The sequence below is a fragment of the Oreochromis niloticus genome, linkage group LG19, assembly GCF_001858045.2.
Source record: "Oreochromis niloticus isolate F11D_XX linkage group LG19, O_niloticus_UMD_NMBU, whole genome shotgun sequence".
NCBI lineage: Eukaryota > Metazoa > Chordata > Actinopteri > Cichliformes > Cichlidae > Oreochromis > Oreochromis niloticus.
Window position 1 is genome coordinate 28,949,438 of NC_031983.2, and position 21,995 is coordinate 28,971,432.

Sequence of the window (21,995 nt, forward strand, 5' to 3'; positions counted from 1 at the left end):
TGCCGCTGTGCTGTTAGTCTTTTCACTGTGGAGAAACGGAAGCCAAGTCTTTGAAAAGTTGTTATTCACAGAGCACGTTTCTATTTTTTGTCACAAATGTGAGGGAAACGCTCGTTCTCACATTCTGCAGCACGCGCGTCGCCTTCCTGCAGTTTTCCTCAACACTAAGCAAAGTTTCGTTGTTTCATTTTCCTGAAACAGTTTCAATTTTAAATTCTGATAGAAATGATCAAAAACATCGATGAGTTGTTTAAGCCTGTTTGCTTCACACGTAAATGCATAACTGTGGTAGCTGTAAATGGTCACCCAAAATTATCATTATTATTATTATTCTTTTACGCTGGCCCTGAGCCATGAGGTCACTGAGGTCACTGAGGTCACTGACCTCTGGACCAGATATTTATGGGTAACAAAAATTGGACAATTTGGGGTTGTTTCCTGTGGAGGAAAGAGGAGAGAGAACAGTTCAACAGCCGACACAGGAGCCGGACATCGTGAGTGTGTGTTGGTGCAGCTTGAATAAAATGTGTAAAGGCCTCATTAATGCTGAAGTGTGTGGGTGTGTGTGGGTGGGTGGGGCGTATTTCTGCACGTGCATTCTGTCATGTGTCTGGACACACGACCAATGAAGTATTTCAACCGAATTAATGAAATAATGATGTGGTTATTTATAATGTTTGAAACAACGTAAACATGTCCGTGTCCCAACTCTTTTTGGAAGCATATTCCCGTCATAAAATTCAAAATTAGCTTCTAAAATTCCAGCTCATCACATTTAGTTGTTTTTTAATTGTTTCAATCAGAGATTCTGATTTGTGACTGTTTTGTAAAACCAGCTTTAAAGTTCAGTGTTCTCAGTGACGTTGGTGCTCCTTGCTCGCCTGAAAATCTGGAAACTGCAAACACACTGATCTGTGCATTTGAATCCTTTTACAAGAAGTGTTTTTAATATTATTTCTGCTTATTTGCTCATCTGTATGGTGTGTGTTCATAAGCTGCACAGAAGCATGGACTCACAGCTGGAGCTCTAACTTCCTTTCTCAGTCAGACTGTGAGTGAGTGGTGCTTGAGCTTCGTCGGTGAGCTCAGCTGGTTCAAGAATGGCGCTGATAATTTTCAAGGTCACAGGACAGAAGTGCGCACGGCCCGCTTGAGCTCCAGACTAGACACAAACAGCGGTGTCTGTTTATCTGTGACACTTTGGATATTTATCTGTCTCACTGAAGCTTTGCATCTCTGCAGATAAAAGGTTCATGGTCATCTAAAAGAGGGAAGGACAACTATAACCCCTACAGCTATGGCAACATATTCACCAACTGCTGCGCAGCGCTGTGTGGACCCCTGCCACCGAGGTAGGCTGGGTGTGGGTGTTTCTGTGAGGCGATGTACCCATTCCTCGATGGTCAGATGAGGACAAAAGGCCTATCGTTCCCTGCTCTGGGGGGGAAAAGCCATCACTGTGTCATCGTAGTTTTCCGTTTTCTCCAAAGGCAAAAATAAAACTGTTACTCAGAAGTGTTTGATGTGAGGAGCTGCTGTGAAATGAGCCTGCCTGCCGCCTTTTCTCTAAACATAGCAAAGATACTGCAAAGCATTTCAGGCCTATTTCAACCAAATCCGAGATCAAAGTTTCCCACATTGATTAGATTTTTATACTTTTCTGCCCATGTGATCGAACAAAAACACAGAGCAGCTGTCAGCTCGTGTCTGTGCGACTGCACTTTCCCCCCCGGCATCGTTCTTATGTGCTAGGGTAGATTTCAGTTCCCCATCTGTATATGTCGACATACTGCTCCTCCTTATGCCTGCACATGTGGACAACCTTTAAAACTTATCACATGAAGGAACAACACAGGAAGTCATTACTTTAGTTTTCCATCGTACAACTCCACATTCTGTCAAACACATCATCCATGTTCCTTACTTTGTAGATTAGATATTGTACTTCTCATATTTTTCCACTAAAGGAGAGTGAAAGGTCTCCCCACAATACCACATTCCACCTTTAAATACCGAACCTTAGAAAAGCTTAAAGACAAAGAAGTCCTGAAGGCAAACTGTACTTTACATGACTAAAGATTATGTAGGTAAGAAAACTCTGTCTGAAACAAGGAATCAGTAGTTTCATGAATTCTGTTTCCATTCCTCATTTCTTTTTCTTCCAGTTTCAGCTTCCTCGTTCTTATTGCAGTTTCTTTTCTCTGCTGCAGGTTTTACAGAGATTCAAAGTTTTCTCTGTGGTTGGTTTTAATGTTTCAGAAGATGGTGATTATTCTGCAAATTCATTTGATTCTGTTTCCCCGTCAGCGCTAATTCTCATTACTCATCCAAGAACCCGAAGTTGCAGTTTCCTCTGATTTCGTGGTTAGAAATGAGGCGCCACCTCTGATCGACTGTCAGAGCAGCACAAATATCTTTTTATCCTGAGGAATTTGCAGCTTTTAACGTTGCATTTAAGTACCTGCAGAGTTCCTCAGTATATCCACATGTATAAGAACAGCAGTGATGTGTCAGTGTGTTTGGCTGTTCTGTGCTTTTGCCGTCACAAGCTGTACATCTCCCATAACGGCTGCAGCGGGTGGCAAAGGAGAGTCCTCGGCGCACAGGTGGCTGCCGTGTGTGTGTGTGTGTGTGTGTTCGTGTGTGTGGCCACAGGCGTCGCACAGCTGGCCTCACCGGACTCTCGGACTGAGTGAGCTCAGACCCACAGAGACAAAAGCCTTTTGTTTTAATCCCTGCACAGATTCTCACACTTTCAAATGCATCAAACTGCAGGTTTCTGCTTAATTCCAGCTCAGTCCTGCTGGAACTCGCCGTCAACACTTTGTGTTAAATTATTATCGAGCTTGATGCCTCAGCTGTGTCCGATCAGCCTGTGTTTGGCTGATAAATAGCCCCTATCATCGCACAGAGCCATCACTGTGCACAGTTCAGCAGGTTGTTCTCTAACCAGCTATGTCAGAGCTGTGCAGCATTAACCTTGGGTTGGAAATGATGGTTCGCTCCACAGATGAACGACTGTGCAGTCACAGTGAAAAGAAAGTACGCCCTCATTTACCTCCAAGGTGCTGCATATCAGGGCATTATAAGATTAGCTGCTCTTAAAATGAGGCAAATACAACCTCAGGTGACATAGTACAGTCTCAGTGATTATTTAACAAAAACTAAGACCTTTCTTTAAGTAACAGCCAGCAGTGCGAGCACTTCTATAAAGCACAAGTTTTGGTAGTTTGCTGGTCTGAAGCATCCGAGCATGACCGACTGTCAGCAGGCTGGCAGAGGGCAATGTGCCCAGAGCCACAGGGTGTGGGCACGAGGTCATCAACAGGACAGTGATCCCACACACAGCAGCGACGGTCCAGTGAAAGTCCAACCTCAACCCTGACTGAATACTGTAGTGGCACCTTCAGAGAGCTGTGCATAAAACATGTCTGCACAACTGAATGAGAGCAACGCTGCAAAGAAAGAGGACAACACTGTCACAGAAAGTCATTACTTTAAATTACTGCAGCCAAAGGTGTCGCTACAAGCTACTGAATCATGGGGCGGGCTCAGTTTTTCACAGGGCTGTTTGTTAAATGATGACACGCTGGAACGGGTCATGTGTTGTTCATCTGAGACTGTATTTAAATCATTTTAGAAGCTGGTATTTCCTGACCTCCAGCAGGGGTATCAGAAAACAGTTCACACCACACACAGTAGTTATCTTTGCTTTTTATCGTCAACAGTGAAACCTCAGGGTCAGAGTTTAATAAAAGTCACTCTGTTAGAGTGACAAAGCTCTTTTGTTCATTCCCCCAAAATCAGTTTCATTCCTTTCCTTTGTTTGGTCGTCTGCTGACCCGCAGCGAGATCAGCTCGACCTTTTCCTTCCTTCTTGGTTAAAGCGGGTCGGACCTGTCGGAGCGTTGTGCTGTCTTATTGTGCTGCTGAGTGACCTTTGCTGTGTAATGTTTGCTGACGGTAACCATGCTCTCGGCTTTTCTCTCATTAGTCTCATCGACAGACGCGGCTTCGTCGAGGCAGACGTGCCACAGTTGGCACCACCAACCAATGGTATCACTATGTATGGCTCCACCCAGTCTCAGCAGAGCCACATGGTAAGACTGTCAACCGACCACCGACTCCACCACCGTCCCCCTCCCCCTCCCTCTCCCCTCCAAATGCAGCTTTATGCAGCATATATCACTGTGTCAGAAATGGCACAGAACAGTGTTTCATCTCTTTTCATGGCGAAACCATAACCAAATAAACTAAACCACGAAATCCATTTTTCTCTCAGTCATGTTGTTGATGAGACGTGTGCAGCTCACTCCTGCTGGACATGACAGATGTTTGGTTCTGCCCTTTATATACGTTTAAACGAACGAGCACAAATCTGTTTCTGTAACTGCTTCACAATAAGAGCCACCCTGTGCAAAGAGAGGATAATAAAGACCGCAGTATTTCAGTAACTAGAAGCTAAAATACTTTAAAGAGTTGAGTTTCATTTTAATCGTCAAGCTGCTTCCTAACTTTAGAGAGTTTACATAAAGTTGCAGTGAGTGTATAATCTGCACCTGATTTGTTCTACATGTGCGAAAAGGCCTTCTTCCTGTTCCTTTCACAGTAAAAGCCCTTGACATTTTTGCTGTAAGATGAAATGGCTTGTGTTTAAGCATTACATAAAATTTTGATTTTACTGGTTATGAAATAGAACATTTATTTTTGTTATAAATTTTTAAAAAAATTACTTTTTCTTGCTTTGGTTCTTATATATGGAACTAATTAAACAGAAATTAAATTAAAACTTTTCAAGTGAACTTTTTGATCCATGTACACAAATTGTGAAGTTTATTGTTATTATTATTATTGTAGCAAAGACTGTGTCTTTAAACATTATTATATCAGTATGTGTGGCTGAAGAATTAGACCAATGAAGATCAAATGTTTATTAAATGTGAAACGTCCTAATCTAATAAACTGACTCAGAGAGGGGAGACGTGCTTCAGTGTTAAAAAGTTACAGCTGTCAGGTAGAAACAGTTTAATAGTTTTAATCCGACTCCTACATGGTTTTTACGAGTTAATTATTGCTGTCATTTCAGCATTGACAGGAAGTACGTCTGTTTTCGCGCACGTGTGGAACAAATCTGGTTCCGGCGTGGATCAGGTTGTCCTGGCCGGTCCTCGTGCGGCTGTCGTGAACAATGCCGACGGTCGACCCTCTAATGATGATGTCAGATTGAGGAATATTGAGGCATCCCGTGCTGGCCGGATAACTCTGCCCAGGCACGGAGGCTGGACGCCCTGAATCACACACACCGCTTGTTTTTTTTTCTGGTCGGGGAAAGTAAATCCAGCTAGTGTTTCTCATCGCTAGATTGAAATGGATGAATCTGCTCTGGATTACAGCGGGCGAGTTCTCAGAGTCTGCATGAACCACGTCATGTTTCTTTAAGTCAGGTCAGCAGAAACCGTGAAGGTTTTGGTGATGTGGTGGCGTGCAGTCTCTGATTTCTGGTCAGCTGCTCATCGTCAGGATGTTTAAGACGCTCACTTTGAAATCTTATGGAAACTCCTGGAATCGGCACATTTGGAGGATGTTTGTTCAACTTTTTCAATTCGCAGATTAGCTTTGTGCACAAACTAAAACGAAATACTGTCAGTATTGACAACAAACACAGAGCCAAGATTACAGAGGGGCGGACGCTGTCTTTGGATGTTCCTTTGCACAAAATATAGAGAAGAAAATATTTAAATCAAGTGTTTAAACTGAGTTACAAAGTTTGAGATGCAGTTTACTGCTAATTGCACCAACAGGACAAGAAGCATGTCTTATTTTTTTGTGCTTGATATTGACATGGAGCTCGTCTGTGTTTAGAAAACTGCAACTGTTGTATGTCACCCAAACTAACCTCACCTAACTGACCCCGCTGAGTAAATCTGGCCCTTGATATGAAACATTACATCATCAGGGAACAAACAAACATTATTTTGGCTCTGCAGACTTTTCATATTCAGATTTGTGCAGATAGAAATGAAAACAACAAATTTATTCCAACATTATTTTTCTTCTCCTGCCCAAAAAAAGAAAAGTGTTGAATGTGTTTGAGGCTGAATGAACATCATCCAAATGTGTCTGTCACTGCAGCAGGCCTATGAAAAGGTGAGAATGGAGATCACACCGCAGGCCGTGAACAGGTTTTCCTGCAGTGTCAGGCTGAGTCCCGCCTCACTCGTAGGGTCCAGTTTACCTCCTCCACACATCTACTGAACATCTTCCCCTCTGTCGTGTCCTTGTTGGCACCCAGGCTCGACCTCGTCCTGGTTATTCTCTGAGATGTTAAACACTGACGTCATCAGTCATGATCTCTTGAATGGACCGTTGTGTTGGGCTGAAAGCCACGGGAACATTCCCCAACGTTAGCACGTCCACAAATAACCACCATCTGTCTTCTGTAGGGGTCATGATGAGCGGCCACAGCCGTCCTGGCTGTTTGTCTGGACGCCGTCAGCTGTGGGACCAGTGTGTACAACGATGTTTTTCAGTGCATTTAAATCAGATTTTTGATTAAAAGCAAAGAGTCAGTGTTGGCAGGTTGGAGCGCGCACACGAAGCACGTCTTTGTGTGTGTTGTTTTGTTGTTGGTGTGTGTCGCACGTTAAGCCGGCCATTTTTAGCTCCGTGTTGGCAAACGCGCGTTTGTTTCTTTGTGATGCAGCTTTAAATTGACAGAGGAGACTTTTTAAGCTGTTGCCACGGTAACTGCGTGTTGAAACGATGTCATTGCGCTTTGATAAACAAACCCTGCTTTCTGGATTTGACTCAGTAAAGGGAGAGAGACTGACTGCAGTCGTCACAGGCCTCCCACTTTAATCTGGGACTAAGTCCTGCAGGAGGGAAGATCTCGCAAAGCATCTCGGACCTTCAGAGAGCTCGGGTCAGACGTTCCAATGTCCCAGACCACTGTCTGACTCATGATCAGTTAATGTTGTCGGGAATAACACGTGTGACTAATCTCTGAACATCGAGCAGGACTCACCTGCTGAATCTCCAGTCCTCTTCAGATTTGTTTAAATATGAAACACAAGTAGAATCGGCTTTGTACAACACGCTGAGCACGCTGCGAGAGCTGAGCTCCAAGTAGAATCAGTAAATCTGACGAAGAACAAACGACGGCATGTTGGTCGACACAAAATCTGTTTACCTGGCTGTACTCGACACGTGACCGCAAATAAAACTGTCCTAAATACAAACAGAAACGCTGCTGTGCTCTCTGCTCCTACAGCTGAGCGTCTGGTTTGATCGAACCATGCATCAGTGTCTGAGTCACTCTGAGAGAGGCTCGCACATTAGTGTAAAGGTCAGATTTCGTGACCCCACAAGATTACTCTCAGGTTTCGTGCTCTATGGTTCAGAGAAAATAAAGTGCTGCGTCTCCTTCTACTGAGGCCAAACCAGAGTAAGGTGTAAATGTGGGCTTCATGTTGGGATTACAGGAATGTGAACACGGCCTGCGGTCAGCAGCCTGTCTACATATTGTTTCTGCCTTCCTGCCAACGATGAGTCAGTCAGTGTTCACAAAGCCTGACAGCACTCTATTTTTATTTTCCATCAAATGCCGATGACGTAGCGTGGCGCTAACGTGGAGGTGAGCGTGTTTTCTGTCGTTGCAGTGCAACAACCTGAGCCTAGCTTCCGTAAGTCGATACGTGGAGGACGGATAGCACTTAAAAGCACCTCTGTTCTGCTGTCAAAGGTCGCCCGGCCTGTGTTTACATCATGTCTGTAATCTGCTCTTTTCAGGTCAGTGAGATTGAGGCAGAAAGGTGAGATATGGAGGACGAACCTGTGTGCTTCACATTTCCTCTCTGTGAGGCTTCGGGAGCGGCACGGGGCTCGTCCTGATTATTATGCTTTTAATTTCGGGTACCTCTCACACCCTGTGGGCTTTTCATCTGCAGCCGGTCTGTAACATTGATGACTTTGTGGTGACAAACGGCTCTCGGGGTTAAAGCTCATCTCTCTGTGGCTGATGTGTGTTATCGCCGACTCTCGGCGTCCTAACCCAGTTACCGCTCGTTATTGACACATCCACAGCGAGGCGATGACGATCAATAGGCCATGAAGCAGGGACTTAATAGCAGCTCTGTGTATTGACCTGAGCGGCTGTTTGTGTGGCTCTGCATCCTAACGGGGCACTAACACCTTCTCTTTCTTTCTCTCCCTTCCCTCCTTTGTCGTCTTCACGCCTTCCTTTCGTTGGTGTTTTCTTCTTTGCCTCTGTGCAATTTTCAAACTCTGCATCACTGCCATCCCCCCCCCCATGTCTGTTGCTTTGACCTGCACTCCCCCTCCCTCATCTCCCTTCTCCTCGTTGGCGCTTTCTCTCAGTGTGACCAAGACCAGTGCATTCAGAGCACCAAATTCGTTTTGCAGGCCGCCGCCACCCCGCTACTCCAGCACCAGAGCAGCGAGCCCGTCATCCTAACCACATCCCCGGAAAACGGAGGGACGCTAACTGGCCGCGCCTCTCTCGCCCTGACGGGGCCTTGCACCTCGCTGCCCCTCGGCCAGCCCACCCCTCCGAACTCCACCTCCAGCTTAAGCTGCCACGAGGCCACTGACAAGCTGCCGGTCCACGGACACACTCTCACACACAACCACAGCAACCCCCTGCAGGAGTCGGTGTTCCAGCACCACTTCCTTACGCCAGAGGAAGTGCCGTCGCCGCCCGGCATGCTTCACTGCGGCAGCCCGATGGGCCACAGCCACACGGCGCAGGCCGGCTTCTACGACCCGGCCAGCCAGGACTCGCTGCACGAGGACTCTGTCAGAGGGCTGGTGAAGCTCAGCTCCGTCTGACGCCCTAATGAAAACACTGAGATCACTGAAATCAGCTGACCCCCACCCGTGCTCACAGGTGGTGGTTTAAACTCAGCTGCTGGAACCTGTGGACCTAAATCAGATTTGTCTCAGACGTTTTTCTTCCCAAACGTCTCAGCTGGAACCGGAAGATCATTCCTGTTATTTTTGTTTGAAACTCCGGGGAAGTTTAATCCGTTAACTCTTTGGAAACTTCACAGGAGACGTTTCAGGTTTTTGTTCCATTTCAAGCAAAAAAAAATTCCAAAATAAAAGTTTGGGTGAGAAGGCTGAGTGTCGCAGCTCTGACGCACTCCTTTTCTAAAGCTTTCTCCTGTGTGCCCGTTGCTGATTGGACGGTGTCTTCTTGCCTTTTTTTCTTGGACATTGTCAGCAGTGCGATGGTTGATGTCTTCATGTTGCATATCATCAAGCTTTTCTATGTAAAAGAGACTGTTGTACTGTACCATGGTTATTACAATTTACAGATTATATTTCCTGTGGATATTAATAAAACCATCTTTTTATCACATTCGACTGTGTTTCTGTTGAAGGCGTGATGTGAGTCGTGGCGGTGAAAGCCGCCTTCAGTGAGACGCATTCAAATCAAGTTTCAACATTTATGGATGATTTTCAGGAGCTCTGTGAGCCGGACGCACAGAAAAGACCTGAAGCAGACGAGCTGTGGGTCCGCACACCTCAGAAGGTCAGTCAGTATGTGGCCAAAGAAAAGACGATTGGTTGGTAGAAGGCCCGAGCTGACACTCCCACTTTAATCCTCTTCCACCCCCTTGTGGTCGAGCAGAAACACTGCAGCTGAGATTGAATTTTTTAATTTACGTTCTTTTATTAAACAAACAGGAAATGATGTCAGTGCGTCTCATGTTTACTAGCATTGGTGTGATGTTGGTCACACCAGCTATAAGCTGACTTTAAAGGCTCAAAGACGGCGGGATGACTCGCACAGTTCTTTGTTGGTCTGCAGTTACGAGCAAAAATCACATTATTATTTAAGGATCCCTGAAGTTCATATCTGAGCCTCGTGATGAGTCTTTGACCCCATGTGACCCCTCTGCAGTGGGACCATGTTTGTGTTTGTGAAGTTAAAGAACTCCAAACACAATTCCTGAAAGTTGGGAGGAAGTAAAATATAAATAATAACAAGGATATGCTTCTTAAACCCATAATTTATTCATAATAGAACGTAAACAAAAACCATTAAATATTTAAACTGAGAAGATGAAGCGCATTAAGAAAAATGGGCTAATTTTGAATTTGAGGGCAGCAACATGTTTTTAAAGGCTGCACAGGTTTGAAATCTTCACATTTCTGTGCCGAGGAACATGATATTTTCTGTTCTATTATGAATGAAATTCAGGTTTATTTTGTTTTTATTAACATGTTTTATTACCAAAGACGGGGACACAGATATGGAGGAAAACGTATTCATCAGCATGTGTGGGAATACTTTTAAATCTTTGCTATGGGCGGTCTAAATCCAGAGGCCGGCGAACATGTGAGGCTATCGTATTAAAAAAGGCTCCCAGTGATGGACGTGGGCTGTGATTGGTGCATCAGCTGCACACTCTTAAAATCTAAGGAGGTGAAGAATCGCTGAAGGCTTCTGGTCATCCTCAGGTTAGAATGATAACAGAATGATAACAGCAACACTTTTATTTGTCATTAAATAATGTGTGGTACATACAGCGTGATTTGGTTACATTTTTAACCACAGGCGATCGTAAAGGAGATGAGAGGGAGCTTTAGCTTTTAAATAGTCGCTGCTCTGACTATTTAAATATTATTATCCCATGCTGCACCCACTGCTGCGTGTCAGGTGTGTGGGACATTTTCATAAGTTGCAAATATTATTTTAAAATTATATAAACAAATGGAAATGAAAGCTGTGACCGCAATGATGCAGTAAAAACTGCACTTCCTGGATTTTTTTTGTATATGATCTGTACAGAAGAATGTAGTCCTTATATTTATTTCACTGTTTTGCTGACCGTCTTATAATTAACATGTAAGCAGAGCCAGGTGTTGAGAGCTTCTTAACATTCACATTTATTTCCTGGTTTAGTTACACAGGCTGTATCACAGCAGAGATGCACTAGAGACAAGAGAAGAAACGGTCCAGGGACACCACAGTCTGCAGCACGGCTTACCGTCATGCACCATCCAGTCTCATCTGGAAACCGTTCATTTAGGACCCGTCCACGGCCTCCGTGCCAGACTAGCTTAAAACCATCGCCCAGGCCGCTGTGGCTAAGCTAATTTAGCACGATAACCAGAACCGAGAAGCGTCGGTGACGCCGGTTTCCGTGTGAGTCACCACAGCTTGATGTCGCTGAGCTCCAGGTCTCCCATGATCTCCAGCTGGTCGATGCTGCTCAGGTCCTGCACCCGGTGTCTGAACTCGAACAGGTGCGAGCCGTTCACCGCCAGCTTGAACTGATGGGGCTGACAGAGGAGAAGGATCTGAGGAAGAAATTTAAAATCGAGTCTCAGACGAACCAGAAGGCCTTAAAAATGCTGAGAAGCTGCAGGTGGTCCTTACCTCAAAGTATTCTCCTGAGGAGAATGGAAAGAAGGGCAGCTCCCGCTCCTCCTGACCCCAGGACTCACCCAGGTACGAGTTCCTGATGAACACGCCGGACTTCATGCGGGGGTTCAGGTGGAGAGCGATGTTCTCCGTCCGGCTGTTCCGGAGGTTCACGGTAAAACTGGAGCAACGTATGAGCGTGCATCACTGTGAGATGGTCGGTCCTGGATAGCTCGCACACAGATTCATATACGTGTCTGAATGTTTACCTGTGAGGATACATGCTGACCTGCCCTTTTATTGTGATGTGCTGTCCTGGGCTCAGGCCTTTGAGGATGCTGCCTTTGTAAGGGAGGCTCTGAAACAGCAGTGAAACCTTCTAAACGTCTGATAAGAGTTTGGACATGTGATCGAGTTTTAGCAGTTTAAAGGTAAAAACTCACCAGGTCACCTGATTCAGAGTATATTGCCTGAGAGGGAGAAACCGCACATTTAGACCAGAGCGGGAAAAAACCTAAAATATGAGACTGATATGTACTCACTGAGTTTGGGATGTAGCCGATAGCGTGCACCCTGACTTTCCCACAGATGGAGAAGGTGTCGACCCTGTTCAGAGGAATTCTGTGCTTGTATTCCAGCAGGTGAGCTCCATTTACCGCCACCTGCAGGTGAACACGGAGCATTATCTTTCGGTTCCACACGCGGGCTTACCTTCATCTCTACCAGCTCGGGCTCACCGACCTTGAAGACGTCTTCGTGCACCAGGATGATCGTCTCAAAGGGGGCGCCGCGCTTGTAGGGCAGCTGGTGGAGCGTCTCCTCTCTGCCCCAGCTCTCCTGCAGCAGGGAGTTGCACACCACGCAGGGCGAGCCTTTGAAGCGAGGGCTGAAGTGGAGGGCGACGTCAGAGCGCGGTTTGGTGCTGCAGCCGCTCGACAGGTTGATCTGAAACCTGCACAAAGGATGCCACAGTTTGACTGCCGATTATTAAATGATGCCGTGCTGTCGTGCATCAACGTTTAACCTAAACAAACTCCACGTGGATGGAGGTGTGATGGTAACTCCATCCTTTTATCCTGAACCCAGTTGGAAGAACAGGTGTGATTAAAGAAAAAGAGACTTTGAGTGGCCTGACTGTAGCAGAGCTGGGAGCGATGCATGATCACTGAAGAGAATAACAAGCTCATTTATGTCAGCTGTTTACTTTTCCATCAAACTGCATAAAATTCATCCAAACTGATCCTGGACCTGTTCTCTGCAACTGGAACTGAATGTGCACAGATCAGCACATCCAGGGTAACTTCTCATCGTCTCAGCGATCCCAGTAAACCCAGCTGGAGGGGGGGTTTGCAGCATCTGACCAATCAGAAACACGGACAGGTTTACTGACAGTGAAGTGGCTCAGTGTACAGACGAAGATAAAACTGTAAGATTAGAAACTCTGACGAGTTAAACACAGACTGTGTGTGTGAGCTTCCAGAGCTTTGCTCTGTCAGGCTGTGTCCATAAAGTTTATTTGAATCTGGAAGAAAAGAGTTGGCAGTGATCTGATCTTCATTAAAGGAAGGTTTAGATGTGAGTGAGACATTCGATTCAGCCGCAGCGTCGGGGCCGTTTAAGGAAAGAAGTATAAAAACTGCATTTTAGGGCAACATCCATATTTAAAGATCACAGAACAATGTGTTGCTATGGAAAATTACAGGAAATAAATCAGGAATGAAGTTTCTATATTTCTTACTGATGCTCAAAACATAAAGACTTTGGATGCTAAAAACCTCCAGACCCTGTGAGGCTCCAGGAACAGTGACACTGTTTTCTGATTGGCCAGCAGACGATGATTTCAAACCTGCTGATCTCTAATCTAGAAACACAAACTGCTCTGGAGCAGGTTAGGTCTGCAGCATGAGTGAGAAGTGAACAGTGAGCCTCTGTGAGAGGCTCCGGGGGTTTTGGGTCCTTGTTGCCACATCGTACCCGAGCAGATACACAACCTCACATTCTCTCGCCCTCACACACACACACACACACACACTGTACACACCAAAAAAATATCACGTAACATCAACAACATCAAAACCACGGACAGCACCTGCAGTCAGACACATTTGTGCTACAAACTCACAGGAGAACAGATTTAAGTTTCATTTTATCAGCAAACAAAACAGCTGTAACATCTGGAAACAACCAACCACAGGTCTCGCTGTGTGTGGTAACAATATTTCAATAAAAACAAACTGTTCACCGCCACAGCCTCGTCTCGCTCTCCTTCCTCTTTTCAGCGTCACTCGTTTGCTTCGCATGTGATGCTGCTGCTCAATGACGCATTTCACCAAAATATGAATTACTGAATATTTCACGTCAGCAGGTTCTCGAGCATTTCGCACACGTGACAGAGAGCAGTGTCGGTAACATATGTGACAGCACACCTGCACAGATACAAACTACCCTGCAATATAAAAATCATCTCAATCAGCAGCAGCTGGAACATTGAAGTTACACAAAGATCAATAACTGTGGTTCAATAATATAATCTATATGATTGTGAAAGGTGCCACAGTTTATAATAAGCACTTTAAATATCTTTGATTATACGACTTGTGAAACTATTAAGCTAAAGTAATAAACTTTTCCATGATTTTTCAAATCAACACAAAATGAAGTTTTTGAATCTGCAGCGAGACACAGAAGCCAAACATGACAGGCTCAGTCTGTGAGCACAGTTTGTGAGGGGCAGCCAATCAGAACAAGGGGGGTTTGTTTCAGGCAGGATGGACTGAGATGCTGCACTTCGTCCCAGAATAATATACAGAAGGATTATTGTGAACTTTAAATCAAGCAAAGCAGGTGCGGAAGAGTTCAGTAATACAGTAAATAAAACAGCGTCATGGGCCAACTTTCATTCTCTTTTAGCTGAAAATGTTTGCAGGGGTGAATTTTTCTTTGGAGGTTTTCCTGCATGAACAGAACAAACTGCTGCTGTTTGATTTGAATCTTTGAATCTTACCTGTCAGCATCCGGGGGGACGGTGCCCTGGATAATGATGATCTCCCCGGGGTGCAGGCCACCAGGTATGGGTCCGGTGTATGGGATCACCTGCAGAGCGGACATGGAAACCTCAGAGAGCCTCGTGTCTTCATTCGAGTGTGGTCAGACAGACAGATGTGGGCAGATGTGTGGGCAGCTCTAGAAGCTGCATGCGTGCAGACAACAGAGCATGCAGCCATCAGAGGGCTGATGGAGATGATGATAATAATAATAATAATCCGCTTACCGGATTCAGAACCGTGTGTTTCGCGTTAGCCACGGACATCGGGCCTCTCGTGTCGGACTGCGGCCTGCAGCTGTGCGGAAAAACGGCAGTTTGCGCAATGTGCGCCAAACGGGAGCGGGCTGGAGCTCTCCTGCGCTACACGGGGATTGAGGCAGTGGGCATCTTCTCTCCATCGGCCATTAACAGCACGCGCATGCGCAAAACCCCACCATGTGATCAGGACCCGAGAACAACAACAACACGGATGAAGCCCACCCACGTGACCGTGAGAACGTCACGTGAACCTGCAGGAAGTACATGACGTCAGTCATAATCCATCCGAGAACAGAACCCACGTGATCTCCGGTGTTTTAATTAAATATCAGGGTTCATTCAAAGCATTTAAAGAGTCTAATTAATTAAATGAACACCTGGCGCTCACCTGCAGGCAAAACGAGCAGCGGGAAGTATTTGAAATAACAACAACAACAACAACAACGATAATGATAATAATGATGATGATGATGATGATGATAACAGGGATGTCCAGGCTCTGCAGTCTTTAAACCAGATATTAAAACAATCCGACTTATTTTCACCAAATGTGAGTGAACCAGGGGCGATTTTAGCCCATTTTTTCCCAATGAATCAAAGCACCCCCAAAGATTTCTTACTTTTTTGACAATATTTGCTGTTTTCGTGACACACTACTAAAAATATAAAAAGCATACAGTACTTGGTTGAGACGTAACATTTCAACAACAAAAGTATAGATAACCCCCCCCCAAAAATGGTTTGTTCCAGCTACGCAGCGGAGCGGAGGTGTGACTGGCTGAAAACAGGACATATTAGCTGCATTTTACCTGCAGTTACTCTTTATATAGTTCGGTAGGAGTCAGACCATGTTTCTTTTTAGCTGAAAAACATTACACCAGGTAACCTGCTGTGTAGAAAACGTGTTTTCCGACGATGTTTGCTACCCTACAATCCGTCCTGCTCTGTAGTAAATTCAGCGACATTTGACCGTCCTGTTGCTCCTACAGCCTATTTAAAATCTAAAACTTAAAATTGTCCGTAGCCTGCTGTTGTTACCACTGTCCTGTTTTTGTAAATGGATACTAACTAGCTAACTGACTGAATGCCCATTAACCTTATAACTCCTGTTGTGTGTGTGTGTGTGTGTGTGTGTGTGTGTGTGTGTGTGTGTGTGTACAGAGAGACAGACAGGTTCATAATGGATATAAGGAAGTCTTTTTTTTAAAAAAAGGAGCCACATTCAGGTAAAAGTGTAAGAACAAATGATCCGTCAATCAAGGATAATGTTGGATCAGTGTTTCAATATTTTATATCTTTTATTAGATGTTCGTGTGGTTTGGTTATTTGCCTTTTGGTTGAAAGTAGACTGAGAGAGGACTTTTTGTTAGTGATCTTAATAGTATTTTTTCATATTAATGTAATTTTTTCATCTATTTGAATACAATCTATTTGTGTATGATTGTCAGTCCAAAGAGGGAGAGAGGAAAGAGGGAACGTGAGGAGAAAGTAGAAGGTCAGGAAGAAGCAGGTAAGAAAACAGACAGGGAACAGTGACAGGCACAACAGAAACTGTTAAACTGACAAAGACAAAAAAAATGATTTTACTCACACAATCAGGAAGTTGTGTCTCCCTATATTAAAGCTGCTATACAGAATCTGCAAAACAAACTTGGTTGAAACATTTTTGACCCTCTTTAACAACATTCCAACATAACATTATCATTGATTGGGGAGATTAAAATTAATGATATATTTTTATGTGGTTCAGCCACAACTCTACTAAAACCTCAGCCAGTAATAGGTAGGCCAACCTTTGGACCGTCCAGTTGTCTGTATGACTGCCGCAGTACGTGCACCACATTTGCACACTATCAGAAAGTGCCAAACAGCCCTGGTGGAGTGAGGAGCTGTAAAGAGAAGCAGATGCTCTGTTTATGTTCTAAAAATGTTTTAAGCTTGTTTCAAAGATTCTGTACTGCAGCTTTAAATGTTTTCCAAAAGCACACATACACTTATCAGTGTTTCTCAAACTTTTTACAGTGTGTACCACCTGAGAAAAAATGTCAAGCTCTCCCAAGCACCACTATGAAAGCATGAAACTCATAAATCTTACAACACAAAATTAGTATTATTAAATTAGTAAAATTAGTATCTGCAGTAAAGATTTTTACATACATTGTATACATTCTACCACAGGCAAAGTTGCCTCCGTTTTTATATTTTTTTATTAATATTTTGTAATAATTTATTTGTAATAATTTATTCTGTTTTGGGAGTGTTTTTTATGTATCTGTATTATATTATACATACACATTAAAAGTGAATCTCTGTCCAAAAAATGCACTCAGCTTACTTTTTACTCACTATGAGCATCATTCATTATTCTCCCAGTAATTAAGGTTAGGATATGTATTTTTTTATTCCAATCCATTCTTCTTTTGCAGCATTTAAATAAACTTTATCAGATTTATGATTTTGTTACAGACTTTAAAAAAAGTGTTTTGCTTTTCTTTCACAGATGTGGGGATTAAATTGTGTTAAAATGTACAAAACAGTGATGTCATGTTTTGTGACGAGGACCCAGGCTCAGAGAGACTTGATGCATTTAAGAATCTTATGATTTAATAAAGAAATTTGCAGACTTGCACAGAGATGGTAAAATTATGATGACTGATAACGGAGACGAAGACAACAGATGATGAGGACAGGGAGGAACAGGGGTTTAAATGCACCAAGGAGACAGTCAGAGAGAACTCGGGACAACTGGAGACATTTAAGGATGCAGGGACTGACAGAGACGGGGAAGAAGTCTCATCGTGACGTGTAAAGTTTATCTTGCCTGGCTGGGCAGCTCTCTGGGTGCTCAGCACCCCCAAAGCTCTGATCCTAGAATCGCCCCTGGAGTGAACATTAGTACAACAAACCTTCATTAATAATTTTCTAACTTTTATTAGTTTAAAAAATATTAACTTGATGCTTGAACATATTTAAACTAAAGCAGATTCTGTATTTTTATTCTGTCTGTGTGAAGCTGCCGGTTTGTGCTTCGTCCCGAAGAAATCTGGAAGCAAAACTACGGCATCCCGTTGCATAGTTGCCTTATGCAATTAGAGAATTGGCTTCTATTCATAATTTTAAAAGTCACCTAAAAGCCTATTTAGGCAGTTTTAATTTTAGTTGTAAATATTGTAAGAGGGTAATGTCACTTGTAATGGAAATTGTGTATTTTGTTTGAGTGTTTTTTATATTTATATGCTTATATTTTCAGAATTGTAAAACCTTACTGTGCATGTAAGAGCCAAATTATGTGGATATTTTGCATCCACTTCATTGTGTAACATTTAATTCGATGGTATTTGATGGTTTGGGCCCCAGGAAGACTAGCAACCACTGTTGTGGAAGCTAATGGGGTTCCTTATAAATAAACAAATAAACAAATCCCGGCGGGATCATGCGTGAAGCGTTCACACGTTTGCCGCAGTAACAGCAAGTGACCGGTAGAGGGCGCCGTTTATTCATGACAGGTCATAATATAATATAATATAATATAAAGCGACATTCCTGTTCCTGCAGATCTACGATTGGATGATTGTGTGTCAAACAGAAAGAAACATCATCCACCCAAGCAGCTTCTCAGACGTCTAAGGCCAAAATAATATAATTCATAATATTTGTGATAAAATCAACGAGAGAATAAATTTGAAGACACAGCAAAGGAAAACACAACCAAGACTGGAGCCATCAGTGAAGCTCTCATTTCAGTCTTTAAGGAGACAGTGAAGCTGATGCAAAGAGAACCGAGCTGCAGAACAAATGAATGAGTTCCTCAGGCTCTGGTGAAAGAGGAGTGGAGGAGATCTGGTCCCTGAGGCCGATCGCAGCACCAGGTGTGCTGGACGTGGCACATCGTCAGGAGAAACCACCACCTGTGGTCACAGGATTCATCTGTTCTCCCCACACAGAGACTTAGTATGGAACAATAAGGACATCTGATATAAACACCAGGTTCTCCTTTATCACACACTGAAAAAAATGTTTTTTTGGCCCTGTAATTATTATTTCAATTATCTATATAAATTTTACAAAAAAATACAAATTCAGTGCTATTACTTTAAAATAGCAGTTTTTCTTGTAGTGCATTACTTGAGGATTGTTTGTAATTATGTGTCCTCAGTTTTGTATGTAAATTGAATCATTCGATCCAAGTAATATTCACTAAACCAATTCATTGGCTTAATTAGTTGATATTTCCAAGTAAAATGTAATGGAGTGACATCAGTGAATATGGCCACCTTCTCTGCATTCGGAGCATGACGTCAAAGCCCCTCCCCACATTTGAGCGGTCTTTCTTCAGACATACCATGGTCCACATTTCGACGGTTGGCAGACTTGATGGAAACGGGAAGAAGTGGAACCATGAATGTAAGTTTTAAACGGAACAAACTTTGTACGTTCCTGTTGGCTCACCTACTTAAATCAGTTTCTCCGCACTGAAAGCAGCTGCGCTAGCAAATAGTGTATTTTCCGGCTAGACTTGCTGACTAACTTTCCTGGCAGGAGGTATGTCCAGAATTTCCCACAGCACTTTACAGCTTAGATGGCCACCTAAACAACACACGCCTGCTGCCTTAACTAACGTCTTTGTGAATAAAACGACCACGGTCCAGTTTAAAATAATTGCTGCACCGCTGCCATGAGGTGTATTTTGAAAAAAACAAACAAACAAAAAAAAACGATGTACGCACTCGATTTCACTCAAGTCTTCATATTGACCTGTTTTAAATTTGACACCGAGCTGACATATGTAAAAAAAATAAAATAAAATAAAATAATATCAGTGTGCATCCTTGAGTTAGTAGAAATTAGTTGAAAAGCATATAGATAACTTTTTTTTTTTTTTTTTAACAGAACATAGGACCTTCTGACCTTCCAGTGCACCTATGCAGCCATTGTGGAGGTGGGGGTGTGCTACCACAGAAACCAAAAAAGCTCGGGCCAGCAGCATGTGTCCAAATTTCAATCAAAATCGTTCGATTTCATCATAAACTGAAAACAGGGCTTTAAGTGTAAAATACTGAACTTGTCCTTTAATCTGATCAGTGTCTGTGTTGGCTGAAACTGTTCTCCTGATCCTGACACTGTGGCCACAATTAACAATTTATGCACATGATTGTCTCTACAAGTGTATACAAACCTGTCATCTCTCCCTTAATATGCGCTCAAAAGCAGAGAAATTTACAGAATTTTCAAAGTGACCCTCTGAGTGCAGCGAGATCCCTTCCTGCTGCCCATAGACTCCAATACAATTATTTCCCAAAATATTACTCTTGTGTGTGGGAATTCCTGTCCTTGATTGGTTAATATTGTGATAGGAGGTACTGATATGTTGCGAAAAATTCATTTGCATGTCCAGTGATGAGGCAGAAAACTTTCCTCACTGGGCAGAGACAGTTTCTGGACCCACAGATTATGACATGCACTGGACTCTTGTCTTAACACACATTGTTGAGAAATTCATGTTAAGTTGCACACTTCACAACATTAGAATGTAGCTGCAGGCTTACATTCTCCATGGGTAACTTTCTGTTTACATCTGTATGTGCTGTTATGTATGTATGTTACATATGTTATGTTGTGTATTTTCTGCAATAAATTTTCTTTTTGTGTTTAATAGCATCATGTCGATGGCAGAAGGGACATTATCATTCGTTGCTTAGTTGAGTATCTTGGAGAGAGTGGAGAGGAGCTGATCAAAGACTATCAGGTATCTGATGATCATAATGACTGTATTAAAATTATTGTCTAACCTTATAATCTGGTCTTCACTTGTGATGATATATTGAAGGTCAAAGATTCTCTACACTCCTGATGTTTTTTAAAAAAGACTCAAGATTAATATTTTTAATCAGGCTTTTAACTAATTTCTTAAATCTTTATGCTCTTACCCTTTATTTTTTAAATCATATTTAATCTTCATCTTATCTGCCTTAAACTTTAACTTGCCTTTTGTCTGATTTTTTTCTGACTATTTAACGATCACTTATTAACTTTATTTTATGAGCAAAAGAGTATTTAATTTGATTATACCTTTATAACCTATTTTAATGATTTAATGGTTCTGGTCTACCAACACGCGTGCCGTCCCATGGACAGCTGCAGGCTGGATGGCCCCCAAAAGTGATTTTCTTTGTCTCAGGGTCAGCCTCTGTGAAGCACGTTCTGTAACTTTACGTATGAAAAGTGCCATATGAATATTGTTTGATTTGAGTATACTAAATTGAGTATACCTCTTTTTTATTTTTGCATTTTTTTCTCTTAACCTTTTCTTTTACTTGGAATCTATTCTAGTTATTTCTAATTGTGGTTTGTTTGTTTTCACAGGACGTCAGCCAAGAAGCATTGAAAGAGGACTGCAGTAATCACATGATGAAGATCATCGTAATCCATCCCAATGTGGCACAGGAAAACCAAGATCCTGTGAACGTGTCGGTCATCATTGAGGGGACAGAAATTCTGGAGGACTGCTGAAGTGTGACAAACGCTTGCCTCCTGCTCATGGGTGTCATCTATGCTGTCAACTTAAATTACCCACTGAAACTGAAATATACGTTTGAGGTATTTCAGAAGCTGTTTCTTGAGCTTGACACCCTTAAAATGTCACCAAAGGTCCAGTCTCTCCACAAGAAACTTTTAGCGTGAGTGTTCCAGTGTTATTTGTGCTTTTGTCCAGCACAATTAATTTGTTTGCATTTTGTCTGTTTTCTGACAGTAATTTCAAGTGTTGCTCAGTTTTATACAAGTTCTTTCTGTCCTGAACATTCTGAGAATGTCTGCAAAGGTAGTGATTGCAACTGTTAATGGACAGAGTTGATGTATGTGTTCTGAAAGTTGATTAGAAGAAAGGGGACAGTGCACACTGAGTTTTTGAATAGCATGGGGTTTTTTTTGTATATGTGTATATGCTCTGTTTTGAAATTTGCGAGCAAGATGTTCTATGGCCATGTCTTTTTGTGGTTATAATGTTATGTAGATATTTTAAATATATCTGTGCCATTTCAACTGTGAAATAAAAGTGTCCCTTAAGCTGCAAATATTTGTTTTGGAATATTGATTTATTATTTAATAGAATAATAAAAATATTTATTCAATTCGATTAATATTAACTAGTACATTCATAATAAATATTACTTAATAATTACATAGAATATAACAAAGAAAAGATGAGTAAGAAACACAAAGAAATATCAGCAATGTTCACTTGGGTTTTGTAAATGGATGCAATGGTATTCTGAGTAAAAGTTACAATCTATAGATGAG

General features: G+C 42.7%; 2 protein-coding genes across 11 annotated transcripts in view; one reads left to right on the forward strand and one right to left on the reverse strand.

Annotated features, from left to right (window-relative positions):
- The window catches only part of LOC100696620 (probable palmitoyltransferase ZDHHC14), a 49,084-nt gene extending 39,705 nt beyond the window's left edge, over positions 1-9,379 (forward strand). For 4 of the 8 annotated variants that reach the window (XM_003446207.5, XM_005477687.3, XM_005477685.3 and 1 more), the window contains exons 8-10: positions 1,243-1,352; positions 3,995-4,100; positions 8,377-8,847. In XM_003446207.5, the coding sequence (XP_003446255.2) occupies positions 1,243-1,352; positions 3,995-4,100; positions 8,377-8,847 (687 nt within the window). Of the gene's footprint in view, positions 1-1,242; positions 1,353-3,994; positions 4,101-7,788; positions 7,812-8,376 lie in introns of all 8 variants that reach the window. The other 4 variants (XM_025900863.1, XM_025900864.1, XM_025900861.1 and 1 more) reach the window with 4 other exon arrangements.
- Positions 9,380-10,505: 1,126 nt separating this feature from the next.
- Positions 10,506-14,926, reverse strand: lgals8b (galectin 8b). Of its 3 annotated transcripts, none has more exons than XM_025900866.1 (8): positions 14,664-14,921; positions 14,397-14,582; positions 12,134-12,344; positions 11,935-12,054; positions 11,836-11,862; positions 11,662-11,750; positions 11,408-11,573; positions 10,506-11,328 (listed from the first exon to the last, which is right to left on the reverse strand). In XM_025900866.1, the coding sequence occupies exons 2-8, from the start codon at positions 14,498-14,500 to the stop codon at positions 11,179-11,181; spliced, it is 867 nt and encodes a 288-aa protein (XP_025756651.1). In that variant the 5' UTR covers positions 14,501-14,582; positions 14,664-14,921; the 3' UTR covers positions 10,506-11,178. The 3 variants fall into 3 exon arrangements, with proteins under 3 accessions (XP_025756651.1, XP_003446254.1, XP_019204211.1); XM_003446206.5 differs by having other exon boundaries at positions 14,397-14,485; positions 14,664-14,916; XM_019348666.2 differs by having other exon boundaries at positions 11,836-12,054; positions 14,397-14,485; positions 14,664-14,926.
- Between the last annotated feature and the right edge of the window lie 7,069 nt (positions 14,927-21,995).